Source organism: Tenrec ecaudatus, chromosome 15 (assembly GCF_050624435.1).
Source record: "Tenrec ecaudatus isolate mTenEca1 chromosome 15, mTenEca1.hap1, whole genome shotgun sequence".
NCBI lineage: Eukaryota > Metazoa > Chordata > Mammalia > Afrosoricida > Tenrecidae > Tenrec > Tenrec ecaudatus.
Genome location: NC_134544.1, coordinates 39,155,226 through 39,172,792, shown reverse-complemented (window position 1 = coordinate 39,172,792; position 17,567 = coordinate 39,155,226). Strand labels below are relative to the sequence as shown.

General features: G+C 54.6%; 1 protein-coding gene across 3 annotated transcripts in view; it reads right to left on the bottom strand.

Annotated features, from left to right (window-relative positions):
- Window positions 1–1,974: 1,974 nt before the first annotated feature.
- The window catches only part of CELF4 (CUGBP Elav-like family member 4), a 320,202-nt gene continuing 304,609 nt past the window's right edge, over window positions 1,975–17,567 (bottom strand). For 2 of the 3 annotated variants that reach the window (XM_075533262.1, XM_075533263.1), the window contains exons 11-13: window positions 15,930–16,013; window positions 11,324–11,402; window positions 10,729–10,903 (exon numbers count right to left, since the gene is read on the bottom strand). In XM_075533262.1, coding sequence (XP_075389377.1) covers window positions 10,729–10,903; window positions 11,324–11,402; window positions 15,930–16,013 — 338 coding nt within the window. Of the gene's footprint in view, window positions 4,126–10,728; window positions 10,904–11,323; window positions 11,403–15,929; window positions 16,014–17,567 lie in introns of those variants that run through there. The other variant, XM_075533266.1, reaches the window with a different exon arrangement.

The window sequence follows — 17,567 nt, the reverse complement described above, 5'->3', positions numbered from 1 at the left end:
GTGCCTAACCCCCAGTTTGAATGGAGTCCCGTCATTTAAAGCTAACTCATCCAACATGTCTGGTTCCCTGGAAGGGATGGAACCGGGGTCACCTGGCTCACAGGCCCTAATGCTTCTCACCCACCTTGGTGGGTGGGCAAGAGGCTTCTTTTAGGTGGGAGTGAGGGTTTTATCAGCCCCCCTCACTCAGAACCATCTCCAGACATAAGGGACTGCTGAAAGGCCAGCCCTCATTGGCTGGTCTGTGGAGGTCCTTTCTCCTCGGACCATGGTTTCACACAGGAACATGGGACTGACCCTGTGGCACTGGGAAGTCCAAGAGCGGGAGGACAGAGCTGGGCCGGGGGTCGCTCAGTACTGTGCTCCACCAGTTCCCCTGGGGAGACCACGCCCACTCTTCCACAGAAGAACAGGGCAGACAAGTGACAGAGGACTAAGGCTTTGGGTTCCAGATGCTCTGCTCTTCTCCCACCTAAAATCACACCGCGTTCCCCACCCTGCACTTCGGGACACGGAGACCTGCTGGGAGTCTGCCATTCCTAGACCAGGGCCCAAAGCTAAAGGCCAGGGTGGGGCTGCAGGTGTCCTGGGACAGAGAAACACAGTTGGTGTCCGGTGGTGGTTACATAATCTGTCATCAATTTGAGAGGCTTCAGAGCGAAGGGGTGAGTTTAGCCTGTCAATCAGTTGGCAGATTGATGACCTCATTTGGAGGCGTTAAGGAGATAAATAGCTCGCCAAAGGCAGGACACAGGCTCACTCCCTGGGAGACATTGCAGCTGACAGGACACATGGGAGCTAAGCTAGTGCCCTGAGCTGGAGGGACCAGGTGGAGACCCCTGCCAGCACTGAGATGCTTACACCGCCACTGGATCCACAAGACTTTCCACCCACTGGCCTTTGATCTTCCTGTATTCGGCATCAGTGCATGGGTTTTGTGAGTCTGGAGAGGACTTTATAGATTGGTATCAGACACATGGGCTAATATCAGACTTATGGACTTGAGCTGTACTGGGCTGTTTTCTTAATGTACAATTTCTCTTTATATAACGCTCTTTCTTATACACATATGAATGTGCCTATGAACTTGTTTCTCTACTCTACCTAAACTAACATAGTATGTGTCTGTTTGGACATTCACCTCCACCCTTTCAAGTCTCATGTCTACCCCCTCCACCACCCACCACCTACACACACACACACACACACACACACACACACACACACACACACACACACACCCTCATTCCAAAGCTGCTCCAGCTCCAGGGTTTGGGCATCTTTCTCCACACCTCTCTCCCTCATCGGTGTGTGGAATGAGCAACACTCCAGGTAGCTCCTCAGAGCAGGATCGCAGCTTCTCCTTTGTTACATCACCTCAGCCTCCAAACCTTGACTCCGAGGGCACCCTCAGAATTTCTCCATCCATGCCAATGGGGGACGGAGGACAGGAGCAGGGGCAGTCCTGTGCTGGCTGGCATGTGGGGTTTGCCCCTCCTCCTTCTTTCCATCTTGTGCTCTCTTCCCTCAACTACCTCCATCCTCCCCAGTCCCAGCTCTGCCTTCACACCAGGTGGCCCGGGCTTGCTCCTGTCAGGAAGGAAAGGGGGACTGTCTGTTGGAGCTGAGCATAGGGCCATCCCTGCCCAGGAGCCCCAAAGCATGGGCCCGCACAGGGGCTTTCAGAGACGCACTGAGCCAGAGAATAGGGAGGATGAGGATCTCCTTGTACTCCCCCCCACCCCATGACTTTCCAGAAAGAGGCTGAGAACAAGGGCCCCTTCGGAGGAGACAGGTTCCATGGAGAGAAGGCCCAGTGGTCCTTTCCCACGAGGTCGAGGAGGCCCTGTGAGAGGCACACACCACTGAAGAAGACGCCGTGTTTGGATGTTTGTTTTGTTTGTTTTAAACTGTGCTTTATTTAGGGCTAAGCTGGAGAAAGCGTCATCCAATAGTTACAGAAGGTTACAAGGAGTTTTAGGGTGTTGGGTGTGGAAAGAGCAGTTGAATTGAACTGCAGCTGTTTTTGTGTTTTGTTTTTTACATTTGGACATCCTAAAAGGAGGAGTCAAGAGGGGGAAAAAATCAAAATCAAAACATGATTCTAATAAACCAACAAAAGAGTCGGACAGAAAGGAAAAGCAGGAGGCCTGCCAGGAACCCAAGGTCAGTCCTTCTAAAGCAATTGTAAAAGCGGGGAAAGGAGCCCCGGGCCCCTCAGCCTCCAGGGGACCCCAGCCACCAGTGTGCGGCATCAAGGCAGGTGCCAAAGCAAGTCTTCCCAACGGTGCAAATAAACTATAAATAAATATGTCATACTTTAAAATATATGTGTTCTTAAATAATTCAGTGTTTTTCAGATTCTGAGTTTTTTTAAGCAATGTCTTTTTTTAACTGCTCTAAAGTCATTTACCAAAGATAAATATCGTGCTTTCATTAAATAGTTTTCCTTGTTTTTTTTCTCTATCATTACAATTAAAAGTCCTACAAAATATGCAAATTTATTTACAGAAAAACAGAGCCGGCATCATTTAAACATCCCTGTTTTTCAAAATTCCTTGTAAACAGTTTCAGAAATTCTTCAAAGATTGTTATCTCTCTCTCTCTCTCTTGTTAAGGTTTTTGTGTTTGTGTGTGTGTTATTTTGAGATGAAAGTTCCCAGTTCTCCCTTGCCCGTAAAGTCTCTGGAGCAAGCAGGTTAGGCCAGTGAAGCAGGAGAGTCAGCGAGCGCAGCTCCGGAGCGGAGCCAGAGGCAAGGGCGGCGGGCTGGCGGGCGAGGCGGAGGCGGCAGAGAAGTCCAGGCGGGCAGGCGGCCCCGCGCTGCCAATGGCCGGGCCTCCACTGGAGATGGGCAGCCAGGAGCCCGCAGGTCTGGGGGAGTCCGGCCTGGCCTCGGGGGACAACGGAGGCTGACAGCACTCGCAGGGAGAAGGGATTGATGCTCAGTCTAAACGCTACGAAAGTACAGTCCTACAACATCTGGGATTTTAGCAGGAACGCTAACTTCTATAGGTTTTTTTTTCCTTTTTTTGAATTTTTTTTTTTTTTGCTGTCCTCTAATTTTCTTCTATTATATAGGTATTTTTAAACTTTTTTTTTCCTTTTTAAAATTCTGTACAACTATTGTGGATTTAACAGGGGGAAAGAGTTAGAAGCATTTACAGACTTTTCACAACAATGATCTTGCCTTGGGAATCCCTTTTTTCCCCTCGTTGTCTTCCTCATACTTGACGGTTAATGAGTTTCCCGTATTTGTGTTGCATGTTTGTGTGTCTGCTTTCCCCAGACAGTCACTAAGATTCCGTTCATCTTAAGAGCTCCATCCAGACATATAATACAGAAAACCATAGGAAAGTGTCATTGATTGGATGAGGGTAATCAAAGTATCAAAGAACTAGGATCTTGCTGATTTAAAAGCATTGAAGCATTGTTCCCCCCCTCTTTTTTTCTTTTTCTTTTTTGTGTTTTTTTTTTGTTTTTTGTTTTATTACATTTTTCATAGAATCACTCACAGCTGTTTCAAGAACAGCCCGGAGGCAGGAAGGAGGTCCACCCTCCGCTCCCCCTCTGTTTGACATAGAGCTACACATCTGCAATAAAAAGTTTGGTCCTTTGGTCCCTAAATAGCTAAAGGAATGACAGAGATGTTCAGCGGCAGCCTCCTGGCCGCACCCTGGGGACCAGGCCCCGCCACACCGCTCGCCCCAGCCTGCCTCCAGGCGCCCATGGGCTGGAAAAGCCCCAGGGATCGGTAAGCGGAGTCTCTTCCCAGTTCCCAGCCCTTCAGCCTCACCTTCAGGTTTCATGTTGTTTTTTGTTTTTTTTGTCTTTAAAGTTGCCTTTTTTCTTTATTTTTTTTTCGTGTGTGTGTTTATTTTTGTTTTCTTGTTTTTCTTCATCATCTTCGTCTTTAAGTCATATGTGTGGTTCTCCAAACACGTGCCATCGGAACTCCATAGACGCTATGCTTTCCTTGAAGAAATGTTACAGTCACAGAGAATGTCTGGAGTCTTCAGCTTGATTGATATTGGCTGATATGTCAAAGGTGTCATCCAACAGTTCTCATTTATAAATATGTATAGAGAGAGGTTTGTTTTTTTATGTAGCCCGTTCAGCATCCTGCCCTAAAATGAAGAAAATCGGGGCTGATTAAGCCAAGAGAGGCACTATGAAATGCATCCAAACACCAAAAGAAGCCTACCTGGGGGTGGGGGGGGGATTCTGGGGGATGGTGAGAGGGAGGGAGAGAGACCGGTATGATAATTAGTCACGATCATGATAAATTAAAAAGGAAATGTACTCTTCCATTTGGAGTAAGAAACCATTGGGCAGCCTAGTGGCGATGGTGGTGAGGCTTTAGTTGTCGGGAGAGGGTTCTCCATTTGGGGTTTGGATTAGGGGGCAGCTGTATCTAAGGAGAGAATTTGGGACCGTGGGGTAGGAATTTAGAATTGACTTATCTATGAGGGGCCTAGCCCAGATACAATATGTATACAGAAGCCTAGCAAACAAGAGAGCAAAAATCTAGTAGCCCAGCCCACTCCCCCCACCCCACTCCACCCCCACCCCCCGTTGGAAGAAGGGACCAAAGCAAGATGCGATCCGGACATGAATTTTGTAGAACCCTTGCCCACCTTCCAGCCGACCACTTCTTTCCCGAGGTCAGGAACTATTTGCGAGGCTATGTATACATATGTATATCTGGATATATGTGTAGAATATAATTACCTGCACATATGTGGACATACATTGAAATGTGTGTATGTATATGCATATATATACATATATACACACGCACACACATCATAGTTTTGTTGTACATGCCAAGGAATCTAGGAACAATTCAGAATTTCAAGGGCATGTGGATGGGAGCACCTAGCAGAAGGTAGAGCAGACTGAATGATCCAACTTCGAGAAAGGGGACTCAGCCAGTTCTCTTGGTTTGTTTTGGAATGGTGGCTTTACTTTTTACGACAAGAAAAAAAATCATGATCTGACTAGAATCAGAAGGAGAATGCTTAATCACTGTGAATTAACAAATGAGACTCGTCTCCATTCTAGCAAGCAGCTTCCACTTATACATGGGGTGACTGGTTACATCAAGAAAGTTAAAACTGCAAGGCCCCCAGTTGAGGGGACAACGTCATGCGTATACCAATCCATGCTGGCAGGTTTTTCACACTGTTGATTCAACAAACAGCAAACCGTACACAGCAGTCTAAACAATTACAACACCAAATAAAATAATAATCAAATTAAAAAACACTTGTCAAGGACCCTTTTTCAGTTGTAAACAAAAAGGTGCATTTGGCTTTTGTCAGTACTGTTTGTTTGTTTGTTTGTTTTCCAAACCAACCAAAAAAAGAAAAGAAAAACCCTCCCAAGGCCCAGCCCCTCCCCCCTCCCTGCCCACCTTTAATTTAGCAAAAGTGGTTATAATACAAACCTTACAATTGTTACTGGGCTCTCTCTCAGAGGCCTCTGGCTTGGTATGCTAGGATATATATATATTTTTTTTTTTGGTTTAGAATTTTTCCCATTCTGTTACTGTATATATTTCAGGTTGTTTTGGGTTTTGTTTTGGCTTTGTGTATATGTAAATATACACACTTTGGTTTTCTTTTTCCTTTTGGAGTGAGATTTAAAATAGCCTAACTGAAAAAAGACCAGACCTAGGAAAGTGTCAATTGAAAAAGGCCCCCAAATTTCTAGAAAAAAAATAAAATCACAATATTTTCAAGTGCAAGTAAATCAACCACGCATAGATATTTTTAAGATGTTTTCCTTATTTTAAATAAACATAATAATCATAATAATGGTTTTTGCACAGTTAAATAATCCCAAGGTTGATAATTCAGGAATTCATCTTTACTTTTACTGATTTATTTTTTGTTCTTTTGTTTCGTTTTTTTCTCTACGTGACATCTAGAGAAGCATAAAAAAACGCGGAACAAGAAAAACCAAACAACAGAAAGGAAGACCACTGCAAGCACCAAGAACGAAACGAAAGTGAGCACAGCAACAAAGGTCGTGGCAGCACGAGGGGCAAGAGAATGCACGTGTGATCATGACTGGCCAATCATCAACGGAGACAACATCCAAGAGAAAACGCTCCAATCACAGACCTCCACGAAACTTGACGGCAAGTGTCATGCAACCGATTCTTAGCCTTGTTACATGACGCCATCATGTCACACTGTGAACTTTGAGTTGATTTGAACTTACGGATGGGGGACTGTTTCTCCACTCTCATGTGATTACGTGAACTTTATTCCTAGCTCAGCGCGAGACTGTGGTGGATTTGACTGGCCCTGGTTGGGTTGTTGGAATTTGATTGAATGACAAAAGAAGAAAAGATTTATATATATATATTTATATATGTCTAGAGAGAGAGAGGGGTGGGGGGACAAGAGAGTGTGGGGAGGGGGGACGAGGACCAGGTGGGGCGGGGAGGAGGGGAGTGTGGGAGGGCAGGGAGAGCGGGGTCGAGGGTCAAGAAGGGCAAGGAAGAAGTTAAAACAAAATTAAAAGGGAAAATATTTATACAGCACCAGACCACAGCATCGATCTCAAAGCTCCGATGAAAGAACAGCAGTCAAATCATAAGAAAACTGAAAAGAACTCAAAAGGATGGAGGACGTCGCAGACAGCGGACATGGTCACATCAATACGCACACGCACACGTACACGCACGGTTGTTGATGCAGACACATGGTGCGCCGTGAACAGCAGCAGAACCTCACACGGGGACGCTAAGGGCATCCATCATGCGTAAGGGGGGAGAGGATCGGGGCATGGGTGGTTTGGTGAGGGCGCCTGAAAAAAATCAGACAGCCCCTCAAACCACCTTGGCCAGCAAGCAAGCTGTCCGGTGGTCTATCCACCCTGGACGTTGCTCTCCCCGAGGTGCGCAGCGCCCGCCTCCCGCCTTCTGCGCTTCTGCCTGGGGCCAGCAGAGGGAGACTGTTAGGTGCCCGGACTGGCTGGATAGGTCAGAGGCAGGCAGAGGTGATTGGGGACATCGGTGGGCGCCATCGGCTGCTGGATGTCCTCCGGCCCCATGGCTCCCACTTCGGCCACCAGCCCTACAGCAATTGTCTCAGTGTCAGAGCACCCACCGTGACAGCCGCCGCTGGCATCTCCCTTTCACTGGACCTCAGCCTCTTTGCCTCAGAACCGGAAGAAAGTCGCTGGGTTTCCGGTTGGAATGCTAGCAACACACTTCAGCACTAGGGACTCCCTGTCACAATTCCCTCCCGTCCTTAGCGTGGCTCCCAGGGTGGCCCACGCGGCCCACGGAGAAGCCCCTAGAAGGCTCCAGGGCTCTGGTCCATTAGAGGCCCAGGCAGGCATTATAGGGAGAGCTGGAGACTGTGGTCCTCGATCTTGTCCCTGCTGCTGTCCTGTGGCTCTGTGACCCCTTACTCCTTACTTCCTCTGCTCCTCACTATCTTGCACCTGGCAGGCCCCCTCTCAAAGGCTCCGGCCTCCAGAGGAGGGTGGGTCTGAGTTCTCGTCGGTCAACCAGCACCATAATTTTGCCTTTCCACCTCCTTACCATTGCAGTGGCCCCTGCCCTGTCGCTAGGGTGTGGGGGACCCCACCTGACCCCCTCTTCAAGGCTCTCCCGTGCAGTGGGGCTGTCTGGAGGCCTGCCAAAGCAGCGGGATGCCACACTGCGCAGACTCCGACTCTGGACCAAGGCTCTGTACCCTCTGGTGACTGAGGAACCCGAACCCAGTCTCACGGGTGGCAGAGTTCCCCAGTTCTCGGGCTGCCCTGACAGACCAGGCCGCCACATCCTTACAACCCAGGTTCCTTCATCCAGGCCTTGGCTCACCACATACCCACCATCCTGAAAAGCCCCTGCTGCACCTCCAAAGCCTCCCCCAAGCCCTCAGACCCACCCACGATGTGCGACTGCCAGGACCCCCCATGGGAGTGAGAGAAGGGACTGAAAACAGGAGAGCAGAGGTAGCCCACAACTCCAGGGACCCTCTCCGCCCACCCCTCAGCCCCTGGCCTAGCCACCTCACTGGTGTGTCTGCTCCCTACCATACCTCCTACCCCCCAATTGCTTCCTCTCCCAGCCTGTCTGCTGTCCCTTGATGTCCGGGCCCCAGGCCGGGCCCTGGACATCCAAACCTGAACTGCACCCGGCCCTCCTTCCACCGCAGCTCAGTCGAGAGTCCTTTTTCCCACGCAGTCCTTTTTCCCACGCCTTCCTATACTCGGCCCAGATGCTCAGACTCACTGGGGCCTCAGTGGGAGCTCAGGTGGGGCCTCTCTTCAATAGGAGCAGCTGCACCTAGGCCTGCAGGGTCCACCCTCCCAGGCACCCTCTGGCTGAGCCTTTGAGACCAGCCCCCGCCTGGCAGTGAGGTCTCTGCCCAGCCAGGGGAGACTCTCATCAGGTCTGGGAAGTCCCGCCCCTCCATGCTCCTTATAGCTGAGCCAGTGCACATGGCAGCATGTGAGAAACAGCGAGGCTCCAGCCAGTATGGGCCAGTCCCAAAGCACCTGTATCTGGGGAGCTCAGGCCACACGCTGGACAAGGGCCCACCTAAAGCCCCAGCCCAGGGCCCAGGAGAGGCAGGGCTCCTGCTGCCATGGCCCAGTTCTCCAGCCCCTCAGGGCCTCAGCAGGGAGCTCCAGGCCAGCCTCCAAGCTGGGCAGGGGCTGGTGGGGGATTCTGAGCACTCTCCGCCTTCCTCTCTAAGCTAGCTGGTAGAGCTTTTCTTGCAATAGCACAAGGCAACATGCCCGAGCAGCCATAGGCGTGGCAGTAAGGGGGAGACAGGAACCATTTTCCCCTAACCCCTCTGCTCTGGGACCCTGACTGCCCTAGACTGTGGTACACCTGGAGTCCCTACTTCAAGCCCACCCCAGACAATCTCTAACACCACCCGGGTCCTTCCAAGCACCTGCAACTAAGGCCCAGCATGCTTTCAGCTGCCCTCTGTGTCGGTCCCTCCCTTGCTGGCAGCCAGACAACAGTCAGCTCTCACTGCTGTCCCCAAGCCTGCCTTGAGAAGACCCCTGGTCTTTTCTTAGGACCCTCCTGCTATTAAGGCTTCTGAGAATCCTGAGATGGGAAGCCTGGAAGCACCATCTGTTAAAATACCATCCGGACAAAGGAATGCTGAGAGATTACAGGTCAGCCTTGTTGCCGGAGTTCTGTCGCACTGTAGTGGCTATTATTTTAAACAACTGCTTAGGAGGTAGGTGACTCCAAAGATGTGCGCCGTCCTGACAAATCCCCTCCTGCTCTCAGCCCCCCCCCCCCCACCGTCTGAGGGTGAGAGTGGGCCTGGGGGTGGAGTCTAGCATGCCCCTTCCTGGAAGGGCTCACCCACAATGCTTGCCTGCACTATCTGATAGGACAGACACTTCGTTTCTCTGTGCTCTCTCTGGGAATAAGAATACAGCCTGCTTCCTAGGCTGTTCCCCATAAGATCGGTGCCTGGTGTAGTTTTCACCCTTCTGAAAAGACTCTGGATTCTGCAGTGGATGAAAACTTTGTACTTGAAACCACTCCTCCCAATACCCACCCAATGGTGATTGACAGCGGGTGCCGCCCTGCCGGCTAGTTCTTTCTTTATGTCAGGAAGGGCAACCATCCACTCTATCCCTTCATCCAGGAATGTCTTCTACCCAGAGGTTCTAACCTGGCTTGTGCTCTCGAGTTGCACGGGGATGCAGGAGGCTAAGGTGGACTGGGACAGTGGAGGGACAGTGCGTGGGGGCCTGAGCTGGAAGGGTTTGGCAGTAAGGTGAGCCTGGAGGAGGGGACAGCAGTTGGGAGAGGGGCAGGAAAAAAAAAGGCGAAAGGTGGGCTTGCTGCACCTGTGCCCCCAGACCCCTAGGAAGTCACTTCACCCAAGACACTTGTCCTGGAAGAGTGGCTGACTCTGTGTGTGTGTGTGTGTGTGTGTGTGTGTGTGTGTGGTGTGTGTGTCCTGGGCAGGGTACAGCTGAGCAGGACACGGTGACCACTTCCCACCCTCCATGGCCCACGTGAAGTAGGCAGACTGCAGGATAGGTCCGCACCCCTGTCTTGTGGGCCATCCTGTTATTTGGGCTGGAGAAAGACGGGCTTTCTACTCCAGTCCAGAGTTACAGTCTCAGAAGCCCACAGCGGCACTCCCATTATTCTGCCCTGTCCTGTAGGGAGGCTGTGAACTGGCTTCAACCCACTGGGGAGAGTTTTTGTTTGTTTGTTGTAATGGTACCTGGGAGAGTGGGGTACAGCGCCTCTTAAGGAGTCCTTCCCTTCTCTCCTGGATGGTTCATTGGAGGGGCAGGGGAGAGGTATGTAAAGGCCACCAGCCCTCCTGACCCGGAGAAGACCCCAACAGGCAGGCAGCTCGCACCCTCCTCCGCAGCGCCTGCTCCGTGCCAGGGTTTTCTGCCAGCAGAGACCAGGCGGCGTAGGTCGGGGGCGCCCTCTTTTCCCTGAGGTCGCTCTCTCATTCCTGACTCTCTCTCCGGAGTCCACCCCTGGGGCCTCAGGACCCTGCGGCAGGCAGATTACCGTGCCCACGGAGGCAGGAGGGACCCTAGCTGGGCGCCGGTCCAGAGGCACCGGGCCAGGGGCAGTGGGGAAGACGAGCGCAGCGGGTCCAAGGCTCAAGCGAGGGAGGTCTGGCCCACGGAGGCCGAGGAGGCGGCAGCGGCGGCGGGTCCGTCCGGTGTCCCCTCCCGATCCCCAGCCCGGCCGCACCAGGTTACCTGTGCGAGTCTGGTCTCCCCCGGGGGACGCTCCCGCCGGCGCTCAGTACGGGCGATTGGCGTCTTTGGGCCGCTTCAGCTGCACCTTGAGCCTCTTCATGCCGATCTGGAAGCCGTTCATGGCCTGGATGGCGGTCTGCGCGCTGGCCGGGTTGTCGAAGCTCACGAAGCCTGGCGAGACACGAAGGACGAGGGCCTGGGTTTCCACGGGGCCAGCCCGGGGCCGGGCAGGGAGTGGGGATGGGGTGGGGTGGAGGTCGGCGGGGCCGCGGGGCGGGGCCGGGACCGCGGAGGTCCCGCCCCTCGGGGCTCCGCCCCCCGCCGCCGGCCCCGCCTCCGCGCCCCGCGGGGCCGCGTGCCCGCGCCCCCCTTCAGCCCGCGTGCATTGAGCCCTCCCGGGGCGGGCGTGTCCGAGACCCGGCTGCCTGGCCACACCTCGCCGGTGGCCGGCTCCACTCGCCAGGGCGCCCACTCCCCCAGGTGAGCTCCCGCGGTGTGGCGGGGCTGGGAGAGGCGCCCACCCCCCCGCCCGCCCCGGCCGGCCCCGGCCCCTCTCAGCCCTCTGCTGCGGCTCGGAAAGGAAGGACACACCTGCGGGTGGAGGAGCTTATTGGACACTGTCCTCCCTGACAGGAGGGGGCCTGGCAGCGGGAGGGCACAGGGTGCCGGCCTGGGGAGAGAGAGGAGTGCGAGGGGCACGGAGGGGAGGCATCGCCACGGAGAACGGCTCCACCGGCGTTTCTGGCCGCCCGCCCTCGCGAGGCGAGTCCTCGCCACCCTCCCCGCCCCGGCTCCCGATCCTCTAGCCAAGGCTGCTCCCGGCCAGGCTCCTGGGTGGCCACGGGAACATCCGGGCAGACTCACCCCCTAGTAACCGTCCACCTGGCCCCCAGGGTGGCGCCCTGGTTACAGACAGAAGGTCTGCACTGGGAACCCACCAGACCCTCCTGTGGGAGCAAGCAGTAGGAGTCTGCTGCCCTGAAGAATGACAGTCTTAGGAAACCCCATGGAGGCAGTTGTACCCTGTCCTGCAGGGTCCCTGCGGGCTCGAATCCACCACTGGGCGGTGGTGGGTTTGGTTTGGTTTTGCACCCAGGGACTGTGGGCACCAGCCATGCCCTAGCTTATCCAAGCACCAGCAGATGGGTCCCCAGGAGGCCCTCCCAGCATGTAGTCACAGGGACAGTCATGATGAGTTCTGTGCGGGAAAGACGGGCTTGAGAATCGTCTGCGTGCCAGGCACCGCGGGAGGACTTCTCTCCCCCAATGTCCAGGAGGGGACACAGAACCACCCATGTCTCCCAGTCACCTTCTGCAACAAGCGGCTCCCACGTGGGGATGGCTCAGCACCCCCACTCCACCCCAAGTTAGCTTTTGGGCTCTTGTGTGCATCTGCTTGTATACCAGAGATACCTGTTCCATCAGCACCCCCCAAACTGGCCCAGATAATGGCTCCTTGCAAAAGGGTTTTCTGTGGGTCAGTTTACAGGGACAGCTCAAGGCAGCGGGAGGGTCCTGGGAAAATTTCCTTCTCTGCTCTACACACACACACACACACCACCACCACCACCACCACCACCACCACCACCACCACCACCACCACCACCACCACCCCTCCATACTTCTGGAAGCCTGCCACAAGCTGCCCGGTAAATTAACTTTTGTCATTCTGTATGACCGTGCATTTTCTCCAAGGCATTTCACTGGCAGAGAACTTTCTCCTCTGCCAACCGGACTTAGAGCCTGAAAACTGCATGAGCCTAAGCTTGGCTAGGCTCACGGGCCAACCTGCAAACATGCCTCTGTTCAGGGGTTCGTCCCCAAACCGTCACGGGATAGTGCTGGCACCAGATCCCGTGAGAAGCAGAGGTTATTTTCTTGGTTCATTGTCTGAGGCTCTTGGGCCAGCTTGTGACTTCTCCCCTGTCCCCACTTGGTGGCCTTTGGTCACCTCTGTTTATGCACGGCAGGGGTTGGGGGTGGGGGGAGGCTGAGAGCCCACACATGTGTATGTATGTGGCCGTATGTGCACATGGGTGGGTGGAGAGATTGTCCAGAGCCCAATGTGGGGCAATAGGACCAAGCTCTATATGCATCATCTCTGTATCAAAATCAACAGCAGTGCTTTAGGATGAGGATTATCTGTAGTTGAAGATGAGGCTTCCCTCACTTTGCACCTCCTTCCTTCATCCCATCCTGGTCCCTCAGACCTGGCTCACTGACCGAAGCCACGTCTGAGTTGTGCACTCAGTCTGCCCAGGCTGAGGTGGCCTTGAGGGTGGGTGACATGCAGTACCACCGCTCCTGCTGACTCACCCACCTCTACCTCACCACCTGGGCGAGGGGAGAGCTCTCATGGGAGAAAGCTCGCTGGGGCCCGTGGCCCTGTCTGAGGGGGTCCTTAGAAAGAGATCGCTGTGTGGTGAGGAAGAGGACGGGAGAGTGAGAAGGCCAAGGACAGGCCCAGCCTGTGCAGAGGGGCGTGGAAGGCCAGGGCGGGGACTTCCCTTCTGCACCCAGTGCTGCTTGTTAAGTGGCGAGCAGTCAGGGCAGGGATGCCCTCTTCCTCCACAGGGATGTTGGGGTGTCTCTCTCCCACCCCTCTCCATGGGCAGGGCTTAGTACACCATCTCCCATGTGTCCAGTTTCCCAAGCTGTCTTCTTGCGTCTCCCAGAGCCCCTCAGTCCATGCCTGCTCACCCTGAGGAAGTCATGTCTCCCAGAACGGGGGCAGCAGTGGTGGTCTGGTGGCCGCAGCCCTTAACCCCGGGGGCCTCCTCCCCAGGAAATCCTGAGGGATCGTTTATGCTTATTACGGAGCAAGCTTGGGGTTGACTTTAACTTAGGACCCTTTTGGGGAGAGGCAAAGGCGGTGCCTCCTTTTGGGGGAACCAGTAGTGAACATTAGCCCTTCCTGAGCCCAAGTCCCTCACAGACCCCCCATCTGACATCACCCTCATGGCAGCCCTCAGAGAACTAGAGTTGACGTGTGCAGAGAGAATTGCTTAAGAACCTGAAGAGGCTAAGCGGGGTCTTGCCAAGAGTTGGGTCCTGTTGAACCGAGAGTCACTATGAATCTGAACTGAACCAATAGCCTCTACCTGCACCACCAAGAAGAGCACAGTTGCGGCTTGGGCGCAGGCTGGAAGGAGACGCCTTGGCGACACTGGGCTGCCGTCCTGCCTGCCAGGAGCAGCACAGCAGTCCCAGCATCCCTGCCTGGGAACACGGGGCGGGGGGGGGGGGGGGGGTTCTCTACGCATGCGCGGCAGGTTTCTTCCGATTTATTCAAAGGTTTGACTTTTTTTTTAAACCAGATGCAACTGATTCCCAGTCGGCTGTGTCTACATCAGCGATTGTAATTCGTGTGGACAAAATAGCCAATGGGTGGATGCCAGCTTGTTGCTTTTGGTTTATCCAAACCTCAGACCAAGGCCATGCTCTGGGCACTGAGGCGGTGCCCGTGAAGTCCCACGCGTTCCCCTTGCCAGCCGCTGGAGACAAGACACCGGGGCAGAAGGGTCTTCCCTTCGGTGGGGTACGATACACTTTGAAACCTCAAGCCCTTCGTGTTCTGGAGAGCTGGTCTCCATGCTGGAACCCCCTTCACCCCGTCTCCCTGATACTTCTACACGCCTGCCCTGCTGCTGAAAGTTCCTACTCTGTCCTCAGTGTCCCAGGATCTGAGGGTCCTCAAGCCTTGGTGACTCATAAGTGGCTCTGGAGGAGGTAGTGGGAGGGTGGCTGGGGTAGGATGAACCAGAGAAGAGCGGAGAGGCTGGCATGCAGAGGAGTCAGGCTTCTGGGAGGACCCTGCCACTTCCTGGCGACGAACCCAAAGGCCAGGCCACCCATCAACTGCAAACACTAGCTCAACAGTGGGTCCCTTTTGGGTAGCAGTGTATTCCCAATGTTGCATGGGACAGACTCACCCCGACAAAGGATGCCCGGCTTCTCTGAGATTCACCAGTCACTTGAGCAGCCAGTGTTTTATCCAGATGGCCAGTATTAACCGGGCCCTCCCAAATCCTCCCAAAGTGGGAAAAGAGTGTGGATGGCCAAACCTTTACCTTTTGCAATTAAACGATCTCTCAAAGCTAATGAGAAGGAACTGGACTTTCTTTCGCTGGCAATACCCCACCACCACCACCAGTGGCGCCCAGGGCACCTGCCAGACCTGCCTCCCTCTCCCATCGAATTCAACCAGTGACCCAGGTGGGTTTCCAGGAAACTATGCTCACACGGTTCCTCTCCATTCAAAATCCTCCCACCTCTACGCACAGCCTGCCCCGCTGACAGAAGCCTCCAAATCCGAATGGCCACCCTCCTCTCAACAAATGCCCCTTGAGCCCTCCCTCCTCCCTTCTTCACCACCCTCCTGCCTCCAACATTTGTTGTCCCCAAGCCTCATCCTCTCTGCTCCACCTCCCTGGGGCATGCTCCACCTCCCTGGTGTCTATTTCCATCATCTGCCTGTCTCTGACATCACTCCGTGGTGCCATGTGGGTGTCTCTGCTGCTGCCGTGTGCATCTTAGCTCAGCTCAGACCTAGGCTTCCTGGCTGCTCAGCAAGGCCCAGCTCTGGTGGCCTGAGGGAGTGAGTGGGGAGAAGGGTTCACTGGGTGGCAGGAGGGGAGCAAAGAGCAGGGAGACAGAAGAGGGGAGGCGCAGGCAGGAAAGAGAGGTGGATAGAGATGGCTAGTGGGCAGGCAGGGTGGGGACCTCACTGGGCCTGAGCACCCCCACCCCCTACTCTAAGGGCACTCTAGGCTCTTACCTGGGGCTCTGATTGGCTCTGTGACTAGGGATAGATCCTGCTAAGGCCCTGCTAACTGCCCCACTCATGCTTGCCTAGAAAGAAGGTGTCCGCTCTTCTGTTTCACTGGGCTGGCAGGGGAAATCTATTCCTGGGCCTGGGGCCTGGGTGGTGAGGGACAGGGCAGGGGTGGCAGGGGAAGCCAAGAAGCTGAAAGAACTGAAGAGAGAAGGTGGCAGTGAGTGGAGGCGGGGGGTGGGGGGTGGCACCTGTGGAGAGGGGTGGTGTGAAGGAGCAGGTTAAAAGAACTCGGACACTGGAAACGGGTGTGAGCACCACCCTGTCCTAGGTGAAGCTAATTGGTTTGTTATCTTTACCCACCAAAGCATTTACTTTGGTTAGTCGCCCGATCCACAAACACTTTCGAGGAGATGACATTACCGAAAGGGAGGAACATCTGCATCAGCTCAGCGTCCCCAAACTCCTGGGGCAGATGGTAGATGAACAGGTTACAGCCCTCGGGCCCTGCGGTGGGGGGAGGGGGTGGGCAGGGGAGGAGGGGATGGCGGGGTGGGGGTGGGGGGGAGAGAGAGACAGAGGAGAGGTGAGCGAGTTAGGCAGCGGCAGCAGGGAGGGGTGGGGGGGCAAGGTTAGGAGGGAGGGTCTCATCCAAGATCGGAGGGCGGCCCAGGAAGGGTATGGGGTGCTGACCCCATGTCTGAGCTCTGGTCTCTGCTCTGCCCCTTGTGCAAGTCACTGGCCCTCTCTGTGCTTCAGTTGCCTGCTGTGTAAAGTCAATGAGTCTGGTAATGGGGGAGAGGGGCCTGGCAACTCTGGGGCTCCAGGGGTAGAGTTGATGCGAGGGTGGGGGGAGCATGCCAAGGGGTGCCCAGCCATGGCCCCAGAGATGAAGTGCTCAGGAAAGGGAGAGGCCAGTAGGCCTGCAGGAGAGGCTGCCTGTCCAGCCTCCTCCTGCTGGGTTCCTGGCCAGACATAGCCATGGCCTGGGCCAGGCCGGGGGTGGGGGTTGGGGGTGAGGGTTGGCGACGATGACCACTTCAGCTTCCCAAGGGCCTCAGCTTAGATTCTGGAATCCCCCTTGGGTAGTGCTTATCCACTGCGTCCAATCTGGCCCCCACAGTGGCCCCTCCTCTGCCTCACCCTCAACCCTTGTCTTGAGCATCCAGACCAAAATTCACCACGCAGCCTGCCAGCAGGCTGGGTGTGCAGTGATTAGCGACTGTCCCTGTGAGCCGTGTTACATAAAAGCTCCGCCCGTCTTGTTACAGTGGCCCTGACCATTCTATCAGACGTGCCAGCACTTACTCCTTACCACGACCTGGTGAGGCAAGAAGTCTTCACTGAGGAGGAAACTTGGGCCCAAAGAGGTTAAGTCACCGGCCCAAGGTCACACAGCTGGTGAGTGAGTGGTGGGGCCCAGGTCTGAAGCCAGAATGTGCCCCAGTCGTCTTCTCTCTCTACTCCACCTGCACCCCCATCCCAATGCTCAGCTCCCTCAGCACCGGGGCCTTAGCCTTTCTGAAATTTCCAGCTGGCCAATGACTGACCTTCCTCTTTTTACAGTGTCGGGAGACTCCAGAGATCTTTGCAGGTTTCATTGCCTGCTGCTTCCTGAGGTCTTAATGCTTTAAATGTCACCTTTGAAAGCGGCCTGCTTCTGTTCAATGCTCGGTGCCCATCTGTGGCGGGTCTGGGGTGTAAGAGTCGTGCTGATGGGAGCTGGGTTCGCAAGCTGAGCTTCTGAGCCCAGCAGCGGCTTATAGGTAATGTCTGAACGGCACCGTCACAGGCTGCTACAGGGCTTTCCTGGCCTGGACCAATGAGGCTGCTTCTGAAGGAATGTGCCCCGATATTCTTCCACTTCCTCCCTGCCCCTCCCTCCATCTACCACCATCCCTTGAGGCCCACAGTAGACCCCTCTCACCCCCATAGTTCACCCTGCCTGGCCTACCTCTCTAGAAGTGCTATCCCCACCCTGCCAGCTGACGACACAAGTGAGCCTGGTACTTGCTTCCAGGGGATGCTGGGGGCCGGCACCCAGTGCTCTGATGGCCCTGC